Source organism: Antechinus flavipes, chromosome 1 (assembly GCF_016432865.1).
Source record: "Antechinus flavipes isolate AdamAnt ecotype Samford, QLD, Australia chromosome 1, AdamAnt_v2, whole genome shotgun sequence".
NCBI classification, from domain to species: Eukaryota; Metazoa; Chordata; class Mammalia; order Dasyuromorphia; family Dasyuridae; genus Antechinus; species Antechinus flavipes.
In genome coordinates, this window is record NC_067398.1 from 125831604 (window position 1) to 125853750 (window position 22147).

General features: G+C 33.6%; 1 protein-coding gene across 1 annotated transcript in view; it reads right to left on the minus strand.

The window, feature by feature from the left end:
• Window positions 1-22147, minus strand: part of MROH2B (maestro heat like repeat family member 2B) — an 83112-nt gene that overhangs the window by 21905 nt on the left and 39060 nt on the right. The window contains exons 16-29 of the mRNA XM_051990345.1: window positions 21443-21584; window positions 20275-20318; window positions 17460-17567; window positions 15833-15949; window positions 14219-14326; window positions 7468-7620; window positions 5874-5900; window positions 5391-5513; window positions 4942-5021; window positions 4037-4172; window positions 3424-3519; window positions 2719-2808; window positions 2209-2329; window positions 446-543 (exon numbers count right to left, since the gene is read on the minus strand). Of these exons, the coding sequence (XP_051846305.1) occupies window positions 446-543; window positions 2209-2329; window positions 2719-2808; window positions 3424-3519; window positions 4037-4172; window positions 4942-5021; window positions 5391-5513; window positions 5874-5900; window positions 7468-7620; window positions 14219-14326; window positions 15833-15949; window positions 17460-17567; window positions 20275-20318; window positions 21443-21584 (1443 nt within the window). The remainder of the gene's footprint in view (window positions 1-445; window positions 544-2208; window positions 2330-2718; window positions 2809-3423; window positions 3520-4036; window positions 4173-4941; window positions 5022-5390; window positions 5514-5873; window positions 5901-7467; window positions 7621-14218; window positions 14327-15832; window positions 15950-17459; window positions 17568-20274; window positions 20319-21442; window positions 21585-22147) is intronic.

A 22147-nucleotide genomic window follows, 5' to 3' on the forward strand; every position in this document is an offset into this window, starting at 1 on the left:
ATGAAGTTTTTCTTTGTCCCTCTAGTTATGAGGATTCTTTCCTTCTTAAAATAATTTTATTTCTATTTGTTTTTGTTTAGTTTTGTGTGAACTATATCCTCTATACTACCCCCCATTCCAGCTCCATGTAGAATATAGGCTTTTTGAGGGTAGAGGCTATTTTGCTTTTGTCTTTATATCCATAACTCAACATTTTGTCTTGCATATCATAGGCATATAATAAATATATATAGAATGAGTGAATTTTGTTTCCATTTATTGGTGGTCATTCTAATGTCCCCTTTTTATCCAGTAGATCATCTAGATTTGTGGAATGATTACTAATAAATCTGTGTTTTAGTTCAATCAGAAACATAATTTAAAAGTGACTGTGGGTTAAAAAAATATTTTGTGAGCTAAAGAAGAATTCACTTTGTTCTCAAGCTCTCTCTTCCCCCAAAGTTACCTTAGCCATATTAGATATAATCCAGAGCTGGACATGGCTATCAGTAGACTGCAGTCCTTCCTGCAAATGTCTTAGTTTCTCCATCTCCTGGGGAAGGTCTAAAATCACCAGAGGAAAAACTAGATCAGAATAAAGAGACTGTTAAGTTGGAGCAAGAGTTCTTAACTTTTTCTTTGTGTATATCATGGGTCCTCTTGGCTGTCTGATGAAGCTTACTCACCCCTTCTCAGAATCATGTTTTGAAATGCATAAAACAAAATACCTCAAATTGTGAGGGAAACAATTTTATTGTAAAACAGTTATTAGGATATTAAAAAAAAATTTATTGACCCCAGGTTAAGAACCCATGGGGTTAAAGGGACTATTCATAATGCGATTTCTCAGCATATCAACTGTAGCAAGATTTTGGCATCTAAGCATAGGGCTGGTTTCTGTGTTTATTATCTCTACTGGACACAATGGGACACATGAGATCTATTTCAAAAGCAATTGATAAGCAGGCAAAGGCCATTATGATACTTAGTTTCCCAGAAAATTAAAAAAAAAATTTGAGTACCATGAAGCAAATTAGTGTCTTGCTAATTTATCTAAAGTATTCTATTCTAGTCAAGACCAACTGAGATTTTAACTTTTCTCTTGATGAGTTCTTCAAACATCCCTCTTTGCTATAACATTGACCAACTTTGTTTCTATTCTCCTTTCTCTCTTGACTCAGAAAAACCATTTCTTCAATAAGTAAATAATAACAATAGCCCCATTTTCCCAAGGGAATTTTGAATTTTATCTATTTATTCTCTTTCACTTTTCACCCTACTCTCTCAGATTGTATAGGCTGGAACTTCTAAGTAGACTATCAATACCTCTGAGTGATCAATCCCATTTAGAGGTACAAGATCACTGGTGTTTGTTTTTTCCATTTAAATGTCAGAAATTTGTACTCTTGGCTTGCCTGTTGTCTGTTTCCACATATACACAAAAATGTGTATGTATACCCATATATTTATATATTATATATGTAAACTGAAATATATATTTATTGAAATCTCATGCCTTCTCCCTGTATGCATACATGTATGTATATATTCAATGACACACATGTGTTTGTATATATGTAAATATATGTGTGTACATACATATGTGTGTATATATATGTGTGTATATATATATATATACACACACATACAAACATATATACTGTGAGATTTCAATTAAATGGAGAAACTGGTATTTTCCCCCAATTTCTCACTTCTTGATCTAAATAAATGGTGAAATATGCATATTCCAATATATACTGAAAAGTTGTAAGCAGAAGGCCTTTCTCTTTAGTATGGCTAGACTCAATAGTAAACTCTACTTGACTGTTGGATTCTTCATCTGGCTTCTGTCCAGTGCCATACTTTGTTAATTTTTGACTGAGTACATTCAGTGATGTTTATGTAGGGTCATGCTATTCAAATAAAAAAAAATCAACAAAGACATTTTTTTTCACATTTACCTTTGAAATAAATTTAGCCTTTGAAAAGTTATGCAATTTTCAACTTAAAAACCATGTGTCAGAGGAAGTTATGCTATGACCAACTGCATTGTGCTTTAATGTGAAACTCAACAGTTAATATAGAAATTTGCAATGCTTGCTTAGAAAAGAAAGGAGATGGGAGGAGAGGAGGAGGAAAAGAGAAGGAGAGATGGAACATTTGACAGCAGAAGAAAGAAAATATATTTTTTTAAATAGAGTAGTTCCCTTATGTTTTTTTTTTTCTCACCTTTGAGAAAAAACAGACCAATAACAGCATCAGCAGCCCATAGTCGGATGGTGGCTAGAGTATCACAGCAATGAGGTGCAAAAAGTCCAAGAAGAGGACCAATTCTAAATCTTTCTGGTGACTATGAGAAAGAACAAAGGTAACCTTAAGATTTCTCACACAGGAGAAGTGACATTCCATCATATCTTGGATATCACATTTAATTCCACTAACTTCTTTTGTACAAACCCAAGGATTAAAATGAGATTCAAATTTTTCCTTAAAAAGAGTTAGTGGTTTCCTATTATAGCAAAAAATCACTTAATGTTCAAGGGGAAAATCATCATTTTGTGTCTATATTTGTAATTCTTGGGCTCATGAGTTTGGGGAAATTTTCTCTTCAGTAAAAGAAAAATGGAGATTGAGGTTTTAATAAGTAAGAAAAAAAACTTACTAAAGCATTTTACATTTCCCTAAAGATTCTTTAGTTAAATCTGCTTCAGATTCATTCACCTAAAATAGAATACTTACTTCATTACTATTGGTCAACACCTTTGAACAGATCTGCAAGGCTCTTTCTCGTTCCCATTCTTTTGATGAAGCAAGCCAGATTCGCAGAAGCTATTGGTAATTAAGAAAAAGAAGTATATCTTTAGTAGTTTTTGTTTTCTTTATCATGGAACTCTTTTCTCTTCCTCTATCTTTCTATCTCTCTGCTTCTTTCTTTTCCCTTCTTCTGTCATTACTCTCTATCTAAGGGGAAAAACTCTGCAATATTAAGTGTTGAAGTAATGAGATCCTTAATTTTTTTTGAATGTGTGGAAGGAATTTTCTGCTCCTTTAGCACTGGAAAGAGAAGGTTGTTCTTTGTATGAATGTGTTTTCTTCTCTTTTAGGTTGTTAGAACTGGGGACAAGAACTGTGTTGTTTAATTCCTCTTTATCCATTATATCCCAACATCATGCTGAGCCCTGAGTTCAAAATAGGGACTTAAGTTTGTCAGACAGATGAGTGGAGTGACAGGAGCTGTAACATAATATAAAAGGAGGATGATATTATTTCCCCCTTTTCCTACAAGTCAAGAAAGCCTGTGAAATTGGTGATATGGAACTGGAAGAGACAGAATTTTGGACAGAGGGGGATCATAAGAGAAATAGAATTAGTTTGGGTTAGTGGATGAAGAGTCAGAAAGAAAATAAAAGAGAATAACCATCAACTGCAATGGGGATAACTTACATTAAACATTTCTTGGCATTCTTCTGGTTCTTGGCATCTCCACACCAGAGTTTTCATAAGTTTCCCAAGAGCATCCATAGATCTTCCATAGAGAAACTGAAACCAGAAATGAATCTGTAAGGCTCAGCTTGAATTAAGGTAGCTGTATTACCATGATTTTTTTTTCGGAGAATGTTGAAGATTATAAAAGCAAGATTGCTGGACTTATAATTGGAAGATTTGAGTTCAAACCCCATTTCAATTTACTGTCTATATGACCTTGTAAAAGTCACCTAAGATCTCTGGGGTCTCAGTTTTCTCTTTTGTAAGACAGTGCGTTGAATTAAAAATCAAGAGGTTCTTAACCTGGGATCCATGAAGTTTTTTTTTTTTAATTTATAACTTTTAATACAATTAATTTTTCTTTGTTATTCTGTGAATTTTATTTTAAGAATTTAAAAACATCAAGAAGTTTATAATCTCCTTGAGGCTAACAAAGGAATTGATAATACACACACACGCACACACAAAAGGTGAAGAATCACTGGACTAGAAGATTTCTAAAACCCTTCCCAAGGTCAGTCCTATGATGCTACTGTCCTGGTTTGGGAACCCAGACCTCTTTCCTTCATACTTGGATGTGTGCTTTGTCTTCATCAGTCTGTCCATCTTCTATGATTCGAGTTAAGTGAGGAAGGAGAATAAGACTCCGAAGACTCTCTTCAAGGATATTTAGGTTGTCATTTATAGGTAACTGAGGTTTCAGCTTGCTGAAATAAGAAAGATGTAAGGGAATGCATGTCAGATCAAGAATTATTAAAAGCAGGAAGTTGAGATAAGTGGTATACAAGAGTCCTGCTCTGATCTTAAGAAGAAAGAATATTATTTTCTTACAGATGGGAATGGGAAAGGAAGTTATAAGAACAGGAGTAAATATATAAATTGGGTGATAATTGTGGCAAGAGACCTCAGATGATAATAAAGAGAGGGCTACATTGAATCCTTTTGCATTTTTCAACAAATTTTTGTTATAGTTCATATTTCTTTTACTGCTAATTTGTCTCTGTATATTTTTTTAAACAGCTACAATCTTAGAAACAAGGATCCCTATTTGTTTTGTATCACCAACTGTGCTTAGACCAGGATTATATATATTGTAGGTAATTAAAGTAATGCAATGAATGATAATATTTAGACTAGTTTTCTTTTTTAGGTAAACAGAAAGTGTTGAAACTAAATGAAAGGAATGAGATCAGGGCAAACACCTTTTAACCTAGAATATTAAAGTTTACTCCTGAGGAGATCATATTAAGAATGTATATTTGTACTCTGTACTTAAAGCTGACTCTTCTGACTGGCTGCTTCTTGATAGTTATCCCATACATATAGTTTACTAGCCCCCCCCCTTCTGGAAAGACAAGCAGTTTCCAATCCAAACAAATCACATTTATAGGATTTTGATTTTTTTTGTCAAAATTATCAAATCCACAGATCTAGGATGACAAAGGAGGACAAGAGCAATAATAGTACGTTCTATACCTTAGACATTGAATAGCAATTACTGCCTTCCATCGGACAGGGCTAGCTAAGGAATCCAGGGGTTCTTCTCTGATTAAATCCTGAAACACAAAGAGGTGAAATGGACTGTAAGGAATATTTTTCAGGGGGACTCATCCCCTTGATTCCTACTTCAACTACCTTGGTATCCCAGATGCTTGCTGCCTTCTTGAAAACTCAAGGAGGTAATTTTAGTGGGAACTGATACACTCATCAAATGAGATAATATTTATAAGGTACAGTGCCTGGGACACAGTGAGAACTTAACAGATCCTTTTTTTTCCTTTCCTCTGTCCTTCCTTGGGGTTGATCAATTTCAGTGTTTCATATTTGTTAATTTTTAGAAGGGAACCCTGAACTTTTGTTGAACAAAAATAACAATAAATAAACAAAAATCTAAGAGATTATCCAGTGCACCTTTGTACACTCACCAGCATATGTCCAAGGAGTACTTCCTTACTGGTAAAATTAAAATTCAGTAGTTCTTCAGTGTCCCGAATAGCAATGCAAATTTCAGTGATGCTTTTTGTGAAGGTCATTTGCAAATCCACATTCTAAAGGGAAATGAAGGTACTCATAAAGGGGAGATACTCTAAAGGGAAATGAAGTCACTGGATATAAAATATATCTTTGATATCTGTCCCAAGAAAATCCAACCCACCCCTTTCACATATTGGATTTGTTGCCTTGTTTCTACATAGAAGAGTCCAACTTTCAAACTCTACTGAAAAGTTGTGAAGTCCTTTGCATTGCTTTAGAGCAGCCTCAAGTTCCATGACTCCAGAATAGGAGACATCCCTAATCTGATGATCCTATTGTTGGAAACCAAATCAAGATGACATATAATTTTGAATGATTTTTTATAATAAACTTTAAAATAGATAGAACAACAAAAGCATTGAAATATAACTCACCTTGTTTAAAACAGTTATTCCCAATACCTGAAAAGTTAAAAATGAAAGCAAAAACTCAGTAAGTGGTTATGGAATAATCAAATCTTCTTGAAACTAGCTCATTTGCCTGACAGAGAACACTGACACATGATTCTATAACCTATCAGTGGCTTTTCTCAATCCTCTCAAATTTGTGATCTTTGAGATCCAAAATATCAAACTAAGTACCATTTTCAGAATGGTCCTTGACTAACTAACCAGGGAAATGCAAGTCAGAAAATTATCCCAGAATTTCACAATTTCTGGTGTCACATGATTAGTCTAAAAATTATTTTGTATAATGTGAGAAAAAAGAGTATTACTATATGGAAGGAAAAATGGAGCTGGAAGTTTATGAAATTTAATGCAATTGGGCAAATGAGCAAAAGAGAAACAAACAAAACTGAAGCTTTGAGTTACAAAGATCCAGCATTAATTCAAAGAAGTGATATGAAAATATTTCTGCCTTCTTTGCAGAAGTGGATAGGATGTAAAGTTAAATTTGATTGATGAGCTGGTTTTGTTTAATTTTTCCCATTTTTTGTTATAAAACTGACTTTTCAGTAGGAAACTTTATTTTTTTGTTTTTTAATTTAGAGCTCTAAGGTAGTAGACAACAGGGAAGGGATAACTAAGTTGTTTTTTTTTTTTTTTTTTTTTGGGAGCAATTTGCAATTGTGACTTGCTCAAGATCACATATCTACTAAGTGTCAAATGTCTGAGGTCAGATTTAAATTCAGGTCCTCCTGACTCCAGGGTCTGTGCTCTATCCACTGTGCCATCTAGCTGATCCAAATTCAATATTATTGATTACTATAAAATTTAAGCTGAAATTTTTCAGAGAGAGAGAGACAGAGACAGAGAGACAGAGACAGAGACAGAGAGAGAGAGAGAGAGAGAGAGAGAGAGAGAGAGAGAAATAAAGAGAATTTCTGTGTGTGTGTGTGTGTGTGTGTGTGTGTGTGTGTATCTGTGTTGGGGCATGATTATTTTCATATAACAACAACTTTTTCCTTTCACACTTTTTCAAATAATATTTACCATGTCTATATTTTCACTTTTTCACTATAAACAAAAATGTTCACAGATAGTGATTAGTGTACTGTGCTGTTGTAAGAAATAAAATATAGTTTTTATCCTCAAAGAGCTTAGAATGCAGTTGAATGAACAAGACATAGATGGCTGAGCTTAAGTTTTTATAAAAGCTCACAATATAAGATATATCAGTAAAAGACTCTTTGCAAACTAAAGGAATTATATGCACATAATAAGTGCTGAGATCAGAGTAAGATTAGATCAATGTGAGTTAAATTTCTTTGGGAGAGCATCATGAATAAACCTGGTTTTTAAAGGAGTTGAGTAACCCGCCAACCTTTTTTACAGAATATTTTCTTATGTTTTTCCCATTCTCTTAGGTTCGTTATTCCAATTTTCTTGAGGCTTAATCATCAGGACTCACAGCCTGAACAATCCTCCTTTGATTCTTAGGAATGCCTGTGAATTAAAAATCCTTGAATTTTATGTGGAAAAACACTGAATTAGACCCCATAAGCATCCTGATGTTTCTGATTGTTACCTGACAGCTGGAAGTATAGAGATTCAAGACTGGGGTCACAATCTCTTTTTCCACAATGGGGAGAAGTAGTCTTTTAGGAGATTGGAGAGCTATATTTCCATAAACTGCAATGAGGTCAATCTTGGTCAATATCTTCTTTCCATACAAGATAGTCTAAATATTAGAAAAGGGGAATATGAAAAAGATTACTGTCAGTCTCTTTTTTCTCAGGCTATTTTCTAATTTAGAAGTCCTCTTTTCCTAGTAACTATAAAAGAGTTCCCCAAACAAAGAATGAGGGTGATAACATTATTTTCCTATTTATAGTACCTATTCAGGGTTAGGTAGCTTATGTACAAGTAATACCTGGAAATTAATAATAATAATTATGCTGTTTAGGATACTCAAAGCCTTTTTCAAATTGGAGTTCATGGTTCCTGAAAATCTCAGAAAAGACAGACATATCAATCTCATTTATCCTTTTTTTCACTAGTATCAGTAATATAAATGAACGGAAAATTTGTTATTTGTCATATAATTTCATATACTATCACTGGAAGAATACCAGTATTTGGAACAGTGGGAAAAACATAACACATTGGACAACAGAAAGATGGTCAGCATAAGTAGGTTACATGTTATCAATCATTTTTTGTAAGGGGAGTCCTCTCAATATTATTTTTATGATATATATGATTAGAAAAGAGAGTATTCTCCTACTATAAATGAGAGAATTTACTCTAATAGATATTTACATTAGTGCCCACATGTGTGTTAGGCAGTGGACAGGAAGCAACATTTAGATAAGAAAATAGTCCCTACTCTCAAGGGTCTTATTGTCTGGCAGGAGAATAAGAAGCATAGAGAGATAACTATAATATGAAATCTTTAAAGAAAGTATATTGTTAGTACATAAATCATATTAATCATGTGCTACATTGAGACCTAAGTGTGCTACTCATTTACCTAACAAGGATTATCAGGAAAGATAGCACAAAACACTGAGGGATTTGAGTTGTGTTTTAAAGGATAAAGAAAGACAGCATAAGCCATGAGAATAGAAGATAGAGAATAGGATAATTTCACTGAATTGTGGCATTTATGGATTTTAAAAGATGTAGAAAAAGACTTCCAACAGATTAGATGGACTCTCTGTAGAGTCTATATGGAAGGACATTGTCAAATATGGCATAGAATGAGAAGTTTTAGAGATGAGAAGTTTCAGAGACCTTTAATCTGCATTGATGAATTTATGGTTGTACCCAAACACTAAGATGCCATCATTTAAAAATTAGAAGAAATGTTAGAGGGTATCTATTACTTGATCCAGGTATCTTCTATATCCTTCAGGCTTTCTATCCCCTACCTGAACCCTTTGGTGGTGGAGAACACAGCACTACTCCCTGAGGTCATCCATTTCATGTTAATAGCATTTGTGTTAACAAGTTCTTCCTTACAAATAAATCTAGAGGTGATGCATGTATTTTCAGACCATTGATTTTTGTTAATAATAGCTGACATGTAGATTCCATTTAGCATTCTATCTATTCTCAGCCCTCTGCAATCTGGCTTCAGATTCCATTCTTAAACTTTTTTTTTTTTTGCTTAAGTTTTTTTAAATTTTTAAATCTGGTAGACTTCTCAGCCATGAATTGATCTCTGCATCTTCCAATACTGCTAATTACCCTTCTTTTCTACTGAATACTCATTATTCTCTGGCTTTTTGTGACATTGTTTTCTCCTGGTGGTACTCATATATTTGACCATTTTTTTCAATTTTTGTTTTTTGTTTTATCTTTATCAATTTTTTTCTCTGAATTCATGTACTTTCTTCCTATGTACTGGTATAGCTTAAAGATCTGTTCTTCCTCAGCCAGTCAGTCAAGTAAATCAATAGACATTTATTAAACACTAAGTGCCAGATACCATATTAAGTGTTATTACAACGAAGGGCTAAAAAAAGTCCCTACCTTCAGGGAGCCATATTTTAGTGGAAGAAATGTGTTACTATTAGGTTTACAAAAAACTTTAGAAATCTATATGTTTTGTTTTTACATTGCAAACATTTACAGACAAACCTGAGACACACATTGTTGCACATAAAAGACTTTTTCCTATTTCTTTGATATCTTTTCAATGTAGAGCTAATAGTGTTATATAATTGGGTCAATGGATGTACTGTTTAGTAACATTTTTGTGTATAATTCCAAATAACTTTTCTAATAATCACACACTCGCAGGTCCACTAACAGTGTAACAATGTGCCTATTTCTCTGCAGTCCCTCAAGCAGTTATTCTTTTCCTTTTTTGTCATCTTTGCCAGTTAGATGGCTATGAAGCAGACTCACAAAATTGCCTTAATTTTCATTTTTCTAATTAGTAGAAATTTGGGACATTTAAAAATATAACTATAAATAAACTTTAATTTCTTTCATTGAGAGCTGCTTGTTTATATCCTTGGATTATTTATTAATTGGGAATGGCCTTTAGTGTTGTAAATTTAACTCAGTCCTCTATATATCTTAGTCATGAAAACTTTATCAGAGAAACTTTATGAAAATATTTCCCCAGTTGTTTCCTTTTTGAAATCCTAATTAATTTTAATTTAATTTTCTATAATTTTACTAATGGATTTGTAAAAAAACGTTGTAAAAATTGCCTATTTTATCTTCTATCTCTTTTTTGGTCATGAACTTTTCCCAATCCATTAATATAACAGGCAATTTCCTACCACGCTTCTCAATTTGTTTCTAATTTGACCTTTTATATTTAAGTCACGTATGCAAATGGAGTTTGTTTTGATATGTGGTCTAAAACATTATTATAATTCTAATTTCTTCAATACTGCTTCTAATTTCCCCAATAATCTTTGCTAAATAGTATTTGTAATTTTTAAACATTACAGTACCAGATACATTTGTTTCTGTATTGTCTTTTCTTCTAAACCTTCTTTTCTTTCTAATTTCCCTATTACTATTACCTATTACATCCTTCCAGTCACCCAGGCTCCCAATTAAAAAAAATGTTTCATCCTCAATTTCTCTCTCTCCCCTTTTCCAATTTGTTGCCACAGCCAATTAACTTTATTTTCATAACAGCTCTCATTTATTTCTCCTTCTCTCCTCTGATACTACTGGTTGTCCTAGGTAGACCTCAAGTGTAGACTATTACAATTACTTGCTGATTTTTTTTTCTCATGTCACAAGTCTCTCTCTACTAGTCCATTCTCTACTCAATTGTCAGAGTGATATTTTGAAAGTATATGTTTAACCATGTCATCCTGAACCTTATACTTTATTGCTTGAAAGGTGGTGATGGGGAGAGCTTGTGGTCTTCTGGCTTCTTAGTATCTAAAGAGATGACCCAGTTCCAGAGAGATTCTCTACAGTGAGAATTCCCTAAAGAAGGATGGAAGAAAAATGGGGAGAGGGGGAGAAAGAGAGAGAGAGAGAGAGAGAGAGAGAGAGAGAGAGAGAGAGAGAGAGAGAGAGAGAGAGAGAGAAAGAGAGAGAGAGAGAGAGAGAGAGAAAGAAAGAAAGGGAGAGGGAGAGAAAGAGTTTGTGTTTAGGAATAAGTTGACATGTAGAGGAGCTTGCACCTTAATTATGTCCTCATCTCCAGAGTATTACAGTAGAAACTTCAGGGCAATTCCCTGTAGGTAAGATCTGGGACTCTCTCCTGGTTAAGCCAAGATATTTCACTCCTACTGGGAGAGCTCATTGTTGGGCATATTATCATTTACACATAGTCTCTGAATTCTTGCTGTTATTGGTTTGTATAAGTAAGTTTATTTGCTATTTGCTCTGTGTATTCATTGTGGAGCTGGCAATATGGTATCTAGGGAGTCAAGCATTGGGTATATAGCTTGGGACACTCCTTCCTCTTTAAATGATAGTGATTAGGACCTCAATTGCAAAAAGTTATTATTTCTTAATTTTTGGTTGAATCTATCAAAGTGCTTTTTGATACCATTACCATCATGCTCTTACAATGGATACCTTCTACCCCAACTGTCTTTTGTGTGTTTTCTTTTCCCAATATATTGCAAGCTTCTTGAAGGAAGAGATTATCTTTCTTTTTTCTTTTTTTTTGTTTCCTCAACACTTGACACATAGTAGGCATTTAATAAATGTTTATTGTACTGTAATATGATATCACCAGAGTTTAATAAATAAGGGGGTGACATGATTGTATTTACATTTTAGGAAAATCCCTATGGCAGCTAAATAGAAGGGAGATTGAAGTGGGGAGAAACTTAAGGCAGGAAGATGAATTAGAAGGCTATCTCAGTAGTCCAGGGGAGAAATGATGAGAGCCTGAGCTAGGCTTGTGGTTCTATGAGTAGAGAAAAGGGGTTGTAGGCTAGGACATTAGTGGAAGTGGAGAAACCCTAGTTAATCATTTATATTACTAACAGGGACAGTTATGAGCTAAAAAACTATAGAGTGGACCTGACAAAATTTGAATTAAGTTTGCACCCAGTTTAGATTGATTTGGACAAAGCTGTGATTCTTTTAGATAGAGAGAATATCAAAGTAGTTTTTAGGACTTTGATGGAGGAAATCTGGGTTACTGGGAAGATAGTGGAGACATTGACATAGTAGGGACATTCAGAAAAGAGAAGGATGTGTGTGTGTGTGTGTGTGTGTGTGTGTGTGTGTGTGTGTATGTGTGTGAAGAAAATAGATTATGTTTTGATGGTTATTTCCACATGGATATTTCATAAACATCTTAATTATAACAGTCAAAATAAAGGTCACTTTCTCCCAATTCCACATAAGCACACTCATGTTTCTACTTCCCTTTTTCTGTCAGGGTACTACCATCCTTCCAATTACCCAGTTTTGCAGTCCTGAAGATATTTTCTTCACTTTCTTTTGCTTTATCCCCACTCAATGTAATCAGATGCCCAGCTTTGTTGACATCTTGAATATATACCCTCTTCTCTCTCCTTACATGTCTATTACTTAATTCAGTCCCTAATTACCTCTTATCTGGACTATTTAATAGCCTCCTAAACAGTATCATTACATCAAGATTTTCTTCTCTCCAATCAATCACAGTTGCCGAAATAATTTTCCTAAAGATTAGATATTATTATATTACTATTATATTAGAATTTTTAGAAGTTTCCTTTTATGTTTAAGAAGGAAAATAGTTTATATATAGGTCATTTAAAGACTTCCACTTAAAAGACTTTGTATGACTTCAAATTATCTTTCTGGATTGATTTGACATCACTTCTCATATACTCTAAATTATCATTTGCTCTTGTACATGACATCTCATTTCCTTCCTGATTCTATACTTTTGTCCAAATTTTCCCCAACTTCTTGATCATCTTCTCTCCTGATAAATCTCTCTCCCTCCCCTTTTTGACTCTAGGAATCCTTAGTTCCCTTCAGCTTAAGTGCTTCCCCTATAAGTATCCTAGAAGCCAATTCTGGCTCCTACTTTGATAGTTAGTATTCTCCCCACACCCACCTACTCTTAACATTTATTTTTTGTATAATTGGCATCCATTTCTGCACCACTGTTGTCTCTTCTCCTCCTGACCCTGTTCCTTGAGGATGGGAATAATACATACAAGTGCCAATATGGTGCCTTGTACAAAATAAGAACTTACTAAATACTTGTGAAATTGAAACTCATTTGATCTTCAAAAAAAGTCTGTTAGATAACAAGTTCTGTTCACATTGATGATGAAGAAACTGAAGTTCAGACAGTTAAGATAACTATTATTAGAAATGGGACTGATGCATAGATCTGGAAGTTGCCATAAGGACCATTTAAGTCCTATTGTTTCCTTTTGCAAGTGAGGACATTTGAAGTCCAGGGATCTTTACGCATGATGGCCAAAAATTACATAGTAAGGAAGTCTGATACAATCTCATCATTGACTCCTTCCCTCCTGAAATATGGTGTCCAGAAGGGAATGCAACACTGGCCAATATAGAATACAGTAGGAATATTTCCTTCCGTATATTAGACTTCTTTTTTTATAACACAAGACCATATTAATTTCACAATGTTAATTCCTATTAGTTGCAATCAACTCATACCCAGAAGTCCTTTTTAACATGAACTCTGATTTAGTCACATCTCCTTTATTCTGTACTCACACTTTGGACTTTTGAAGTTCATTTGGGATACCTATTCTGTCACTCAATGATTTAAGCATACTACCCAGCTTCACATTATTCACAAATCTCAATGTATGTCAACCAGGCTTTCTTGAAAGTTATGGCAACCCTCCTTTACCCTCCCCCCAAAAAAAAGGGGAAAAAAAGGACAAAGTCCTTACAATAAGCCCCTAGAAATTTCTGTCTAGGTCAGGAATTCTTGTTTTTATGACATGGACCTCTTTGGCAGTCATGTGAATAAAAATAAAAAGATAGAATTACCAATGAAACCAATTTATTGAAATATAATTATCAGAATAATTTTTAAAAATCCAAAAGTTCACAGATCCCAAGTTAAGAACTCTTGCTCTAGACAATAGTGATTCATAAGTCAAAACACTTTGACTTAGATCATTTAACTGGTTACCCATCTATTTGACTGGACAATTTTATATTCCCCTACCTTGACCACAAGTGTATAATGATACTAACCAAAGAATGTACATTCTTATTTCACATTCTCATTTCCAAACTACTTGTTTTTGGCTATGTCTCTGATATGGTGTAAGAACTTAGATGCTAGACTAGGAAATAGTTATGGTTTATGCCTGACATTATAAAATAGTTAAATGGAAAATTATGTTTTTTACCTTACAGCGATTTGAGAAGGACTTTCGATCTACTTGGAATTCTTTAAGAACCTTTAGAACAACATCCATATGATTCTTGGCACAATATCCCAGAATAGAAACAGTTGCCTAGGAATTGAGTCAAAGAATATTTACTGTTACTAAATGTACAACAGATTTTACACTGGGGGATGGGAGGTGTTTCTTCTTATACTTGATAAATCTTTTTGCACTTATCTCTGACTTCCCTTGGACCTTGTTGTTTCATCTTTATACTGGCCATTTTTTGCTCTCCTGCTGACAGTCCATGCTCTAAATTGGACCTCTAAAGACCATATTACAGGATTTAATATCCTCAGCTCTGAACTTCCTGGTTCTATGCACTCTGCTATTTACTTTATTCTTACCTTTTCCTTTTGTGATTCTCTCAAAAATACAATCAGGTCAACATTATCATGGCCTCTAGAGAGGCCATGTCAATGGACTCACTGACCTTTTGCTGGTCACTACTTGCCTATAAAAGTCCTTTCTATTAGAAGCCATATTCTTTCTATCATTATTCCAGAAGACTGGTGAGGAAATATGCTGACCAGCTCTTGACAGAGAGATAATAGACTCAGAATGCAGAAGAAGACAGAAATGTTCTGACACCTGATATGAAAATGTGCTTTATTTGTGTATCTATGTTTGTTAATGAGTGTTTTGTTGTTATTTTCCACTGGGCATTGAAGTGGGAGGACAACGAAGATAGGGATAGTTCTGCAATAAAGAGGAAAGGAAAGAAAAAGATAAAAAGAAAGAAAATGGGAGCACTGAGGAATATATATGTATTTAAAGTAGAGATAAGGAGGAAGGTTGGAAAGAAACAGAGACAAGCAGAGCAGCTTTGAAACTTTAATATATTTAAACACAACAACAAACTGTACATATGAGAAATCTGCATTTTCATGTACAACTCTCATACCATTCTACTATGTTTATGGAAATACTCATTTGATTTGATGTTTAAGTTCAGAAAAAAGGAATTAAAAGTCATCAGTATTAAAAAAAAAGTGCAAGCTTCTCATTGAGAGCAGAGAGCATTTTACTTTACAATTTTAACAGGCTTAGTTATCTAGCTTCCCAATTCAGCAGATTAGCAATCGCAAATTAGGTGAGGTTCTGCTTTAGACAGGTACACTAACAATGGTAAAAAAAAAAGTAAGAACTGGCAGTTTATTAATAATAGAGGAAGCAGGAAAAAAAAAACTATGAAAAAGCAGGCACAACTCAAAAAGCATTACCCTGGGGTTTCATGGAGAAGAAAAATAGTTTTCCAAACTTTACCAGTTTTTGAAGGCATCACTGTATTACAATAAGGGATAGTAGTTATTTTCATTAGGACTGAATGATCAAGATATTATTGTCACCATATCCTACTGAGGGCAGAAAGATGTGCAATATCATTTTGTGCCATTTCCATGAAAAATAGAAATGTTGTACAAAGTGGTATGCTTCAGCTTTCTGGAAAATTCCCTAATATACAGTAGCTTGAAGTATGAGATTTTATTGTCATTTCAGTGGGAGGTTTGGAGCATATGACTCAAACCCACAAAAATAAGGTAGTGGTGGGAAAGAGAGAGAAGGTTACTCTACCTCTCTCTGGTCCCCCATCTGGTTGGCATTGATTAAGGTGTCCTTCAACTGTGCAGTTACAAAGTTCACATCCTGGCAGCATGCTAAAGTAGTTCCCAAAGCTTTCCAAAGGAATTTCTGAGGGGAAAAAAGGAAAGACAAGCATTAGGATGTCAAATGCTCCTGCTCCTTTTAATTGTTATTCTGTTCTCCTTATGCCTTTCATTGCTTTGTTTTAACTCTGTAAGTCATCTCTAATGTATTTTTGGAAGAAGGTGGGGGATTATGCATGAAAGAATAATCATTTTTGAGGATGAAAAAAGTTGTCAGGGGAAAAGCAAAGAATTAGAATTATCATTTGAAGAGAAAAGCTGTGGTTTAATTTAATAAATGTTCGACAATAGGATTATTTTAAGCAGAATTTTTACCAGCTGTTCTCCTTATTTACTGAGGATGAATAAAAATAGTAATCTGAGCCTAATTTGGGGCAGGAAAGATTTTGTTTGCTCTATCCTTGATGATCATAGCTGAATTCTGACGGCTCCACATCCATCTCTACCCCAGGAAGGGAATAAGACAGCTGGAAATGTTAGGAGTTGATGCTACCAGAATCTAGCCTGTGCCACATGCCAACTATCTTTCTGGTTTTTAAGCTACTTTGCTCTTCATAATGACAGACATTACTAAGAGAAAAGTACATAGCAGAGGAAAAACTGAAGGCAAGGAAATGATATGAAATATTCCTGTTAGTTCCACTCCCTTTAGAATTGACTGTAGGTTTGAAGAGAATGGTTCCATCTGCCCCATCTGCTTCAGCCCCTTTCTGACTTTGTCCCAGATCCTTCTGCAAGTTTCTAAAGGGAAAGAAGCCAAGTTTTCTTTTTCTCTTCTACCAGAAGACATGAAGTATTCAAAGATAAAGCATAAGAAACCAAAGAAAGACTTAGCTTTTGCTAATAAGGTCCTGTCATAGGTTAAAAAGTTATTTTCTTGATGAGGTTAGAGATGCAGAACTTCTTCATAGGATCATATTTTTAGAACTAAAAGGGAAATTAGGGATCAGGCTCTTATTTTACAGATAAGGAAACTGAGGGACAGAAAAGCCAAATGAGTTGTCCAACATTAAATAGCTGATGTGCCAAAAAACAATTCTTGATACCCAGGTCTTTCTGATTCTCAGCTCAGTTCCCTATCCATTATACCATGTTGCCTTTCAAAAACCTTAGCAGAGGAGGGTTCCTCACAAAAATGCTTATGGAATTTAGGAGATGTTCTGTGGTGGAATTTTTCAGTAGTACGGTGAGAATCCAAGATAGTTTAGGCACAGGTGTTCTTGGATACTCAAGAGCTAAAATTGATGGCTTTTTGTTTTTTAATTAAGGCTTAAGAGTCTATGAATTTATTTCAATTATATTGAAAAACAATCCTTCTTGGAGCTAGTCCATCTAAATCTGAGAATGACCCATCTTAAACTGGAATGATGAAAAACAAGAGGTTGTCAAAAGAATTTTACTTACTGGTTTGACAACATAACTGGAAACAATAATTTTATATTCCAAATAAAATGCTGATCTCATGGAAACTATTTTCTTGAATACTAACTTGCTAGCACCAGGAGCTAATTTGGGAATTTTAGTTGAGAACTGACCTTCTCAAGTGAGGTGTTGTAATAGGCCCCCATCTGTTGGATAAATTCATGGGTCAGTTGAATGCTCCAATTTTTGTCATTGATCTTCCACAAAGTTTCCCTTAAAATCTGTTAAAGGAAGTCAATTAGAAATAAGAGAAAGTTTATTGCCATGCTCCATTTTTATCTTTCTGGTACCTTTGGTTTTAAAAATTATAAATATAAGAAATGAGAGATATAAATAATTCTACTGAAATAAAGTGTCATTTTGGAGCTCTTTTCTGCCAGTTTCCCAGAATCTTCCTTGCTAAGATTTCATTTCCCACAGAGAGAAAAAAAAAAAAAACGAAAGAGAGACCTTATATTTTGACCGTGCTTCTTTTGGGAGAGGTCAGCAAATGGATTAGAAATAATATTTATCTGAATTTCTGAATCAAGTTGAATTTCTTCAAAGTTGTAAATAATTTTGGGAAAATGCTTTTCTTGATGTTAGATTTTTTTTTTTACTGACATGTAAAAGAAAAAAATTTCTGAATTATAATAGTAATAGCAAACATTTATATAGTGCCCTAAGGTTTACTAAACACTTTATATAAATAATTTTCCTTACCAATTAGAGTCCTCATTACTCATGTTTTAAAAATATAGGAATTTATTTTACTAAATGTTTCCAATTACATATACATTTTTTAAATTCATTTTTAGAAATCATACATATGAAATCATATAAATTTCATATTAGCCATGTTGCAAAAAAAAGCACACACATAGCTAAGAAAAATAAAGTAAAATAATTCCTTATTACTTATCTAATGATAATGTCCTGTTCTTTTCATCATTTTTGTGAAATTCCAGACCATGCCAATTTTCCCTGGTCACACTACTCTTCTCTGTGTGTCCTTTCCTTATTAAGAAGGTAACTTCTAATGTTCTAGTTTTCTATTTTTATTCCCAGTGCTTAGCATAGTACTTGACACATAGTAAGTGATTAATAAATGCTACTTATTCATTCATTTATGGTACAATTGAATTAAATGATCAATGCATTTGACATAAATATATTAGGTGTTGGATATAAAAAGACAAAAACAAAATAATCCTTATGCTCAAAAGAGCTTATCCTTTTATTACATTTAGAGATAAGAAAAAATCATTTGTATTTTCCAAAATCTCTGATTCTTTTTATTTAAAAAATTCAATCTAAATTAAAAAAAAAAAACTGTTACAAAATGGGGGATATTTCCAGATTAAAATCCTTCACCCTAAATCTTGTGAGAAGGAAGGATAGACTATGCTTATGATGATAATTTGATGAGGAAGCTATTTTATAGACAGTTAAGAAAAAATATTTACTATGAAGATTAAAAAAGAAAATGTTTGGCAAAAAGTTCCCTCTATGGTAAAATATTGATATTTAGATAAAGCAAGCTAAGAATTTTCCATAAAAGAAGAAATAGGATGAAATGAATTATGGAGGTTACAGACTCATATTTAGATGCCAGAGAATGAGAAGTTAGAAGTGAGAATCCTCTCTTGACTTACCACAGAATTATCAAATCTGTTTTAGACAAAACATCCTCTTGCTGCACCAATCATTGTTGGTTTATTATACTTTTCCAAAAGACCATTTTGAGGACTGTGATTGAAAGATTATTCTATGTTAGGAGTTTTCATTTGTGATTCTCTGAGTCTTGATTGTTGCTGAGAATTGGTTAAGAGTGTAAGCTCCTTTAGGAAAAGAATGGCTTCATTTTTATTTGCATTTCTTATATTTTATATATACTTATACAAAAACATTTGTTGTTGCTGTTCAGTTGTTTTTAATTCAGTCCAACTCTTTGTGACCCCATTTGGAATTTTCCTGACAAAGATACAGGAATGATTTGCCATTTCCTTTCCCAGCTTATTTTACAGATGAGGAGCAGAAATAAACAGTATTTGTAAAGTATGTGAGGCCAGATTTGAACTCAGGAAAATGAATCTTTTAGATTTCAGAGCTGGTACTCATCATGTCACCTAGCAAGCATATATATGCAATATACATATGTATACATATACATATATATATTGTATATCATAAAATATTTGTACCTATTTCCTTTCTTTTTGTGAATGGATGAAGAATGTATATGTAATAGGGAAAAACATAGAAAAAAGAGAGAAGACAACAAAAATATATAGGGAGCAAATTAACATTAAACTTCAAGAGTCACTTTATCAATGTGAAGGTTCTAAGTTGTTGTACAAGTTGTATAAGTCTGTATCAACTGGAAGAATCCTTAAACAAGCAAGTAGACCCCAAAGGCAATATGAATGATAGTGTGATAAGACTTCCAAGCAAGTTAGCATGATTCATTGAAGTTGCATTCAGAGAGCCAATATCTAGATGCAGGAAGGTGATTGTCTTTAGTACTCTCCCTTGGTCAGATTATACATGGAATAAATACTCTGTTGAATTTTAAGTGTCACATTTTAGGGAGAACATGAAACAATGGGAGATAAAACAATAGTTGATGATCCAGAAGAAAACAACTAGTTCTGGGAATGGCTTTGGGGTTGTGCCATGTAAGGTCAAAAGAATGGGATTAAACTTGATCTGCTTTGATGACTTGTGTGTAGAGAAGATTCTTGATCATCAGATTATACAATCTTTTGGAGTCCTTCCAAATAAAAGATTCTGTGAAAGACTTGATATCATATCCTATGGATTACATTTGTTTTAGATAGGAGGTTTATCCATTCTTTGCCCTTTGGGTTCGAATTCTCTTGTGTAAATATTAATCTCTACCTGACTCGACTTGAAATTTCTAGCATTCTAACTAAAATCCCCTCTTACCTCCAACAGCATGTTCTCCCACAGTCTGACTTTATAACAGTTTCCTAGAAAAAGAAGTTGATTTGATGAATGTAATTAACAATTAGATCAGATTCACAATTTACAGTTTCTCATAATAAGGATTCCTTTATATTTAACAAAGTTAGAGGAAACTTAGATATAATTCATTGATGTTAAAACAAAGGACAAAAGAAGGACACAGGTTTTGGCATAGTTTGTGATAACCTAGTTTCCCTTTGTTCAAAGAGGATTTGGATCAACCATAGTACTTAGGAAGTCTAAGCAGTATCTGTTCAGTTTTGTTAAGATTCTATGCTGACTTGAGTAACTTTTGAATGTTGTCATAATTGGGGGCATGGAAAATTCATTTGTATTTTGCAGCATTTATGTTTCTTTTTTCCTTCTTTTTTATTTAACCTAAACTCAGGGAGAAAAAGAATCTATTATAAAAGTCAGTGAAATTGGATCCCTTTTTCCCCTTCTATGATTTAGTATATCTGGAACCTTTGGTAAATGCATTAAAAGCAAGCTGACCTTAGGGAATCTTTGAATATATCGATCATGAGTAAGTTTGTTATGGTTATAAATAGAGGTAGGTAAAATTCTTCTGGTGCTCAGGAATTATACTTATTAAGTCATCAGCGATTTTGTCTTGTTTTTGTCTATGTATCTCTGCTCTATTCTTTGGTGGAAGGAGCCTTGACTAGCTAGTTGGCTTCACTCACTGAATGAGTTTCACTCACTGAGTATAATTTATTCTAAACCTTCCTCCAACTTAAGAACAACTTCTCAAATCATATCAATTTGGGAATCTGTGATTTTCATATTTTCCTATTTTCTATATTGACCATGACTTTTGTTATCTGTATAATGATATGAGTGCTTTATTAAAACCATGACTTTTGTCTCCTTAAATTACCATTTTCTCAATACTAAAATCAAGAATCCCTCAAGTCCAGAAGAAAGCAGTAAAAATACAACCCATTCCCCTCTTGTAAGTAGACAATTATCTTCAGAGAAAGATATATGTGAAACTATTAGTAGAAACAATTGGATTTATTCAGCCCACATAAAAATCCATTGATACTATTATCTAAAAGTAATAAGATTATTTTAGTGTTGAACTCATGATGTCACTGAATTCCTCTGGGTTCTTTTTCCTTTGTACCTTCCAAAGGGAGAAGCAGACGAGGGATGAGATCTTTCCACAATTCTATCAGGTTTGGATGGATTATACTGGACAGATTCTTTAGAAGACCTATTGCTCCAGTTCCACATGGTAATCCCTCACTGGCCAGGACAGCAATCACCTATATTTGGGAAAAGAAAATGGTTGCAATTGTTCTCCTCTAGAATGCCCATCTCATTTTCATCATAAATTCTACTTAGGATATTTTAAAATTGTAATATCTGATCTTTCCTCTTGTCAAAGAATTAATTGAAGGAGAAAGATCAACCAACTCACAATCTATTTTTGCCTTCCCTTCTTTTTCCCTCCCAAGAGTATTATAAAAGTTTTTAGCAAGATATAGACAGTTTGAAAGCAGGAATTGGTTTTTTTTTTTTTGATCTTTCTTTTTGTCTTCAAATTTCAAATGCCCAGCATAGATTTTTCCTTTAAAAGTACTGTTGAATGATTTGAACTACTAGAATCAAAAAAAGATAGAATGCAAATGTGAATCACTCTGAGAGTTATCATCACATAGATACTTTTATACTTGAAAAAGGGTATCTGAGAAATTGATGCTAGAAACACAACAGAAAACACATTCTTCAATAGGAGAGTTAACCAACAGCAGTGGGGAGTCAGTTATCAGCTTAAGCAGATACTGATTTATTTTTGGAATTTTTATTTTATTGTAAAAAATTAATA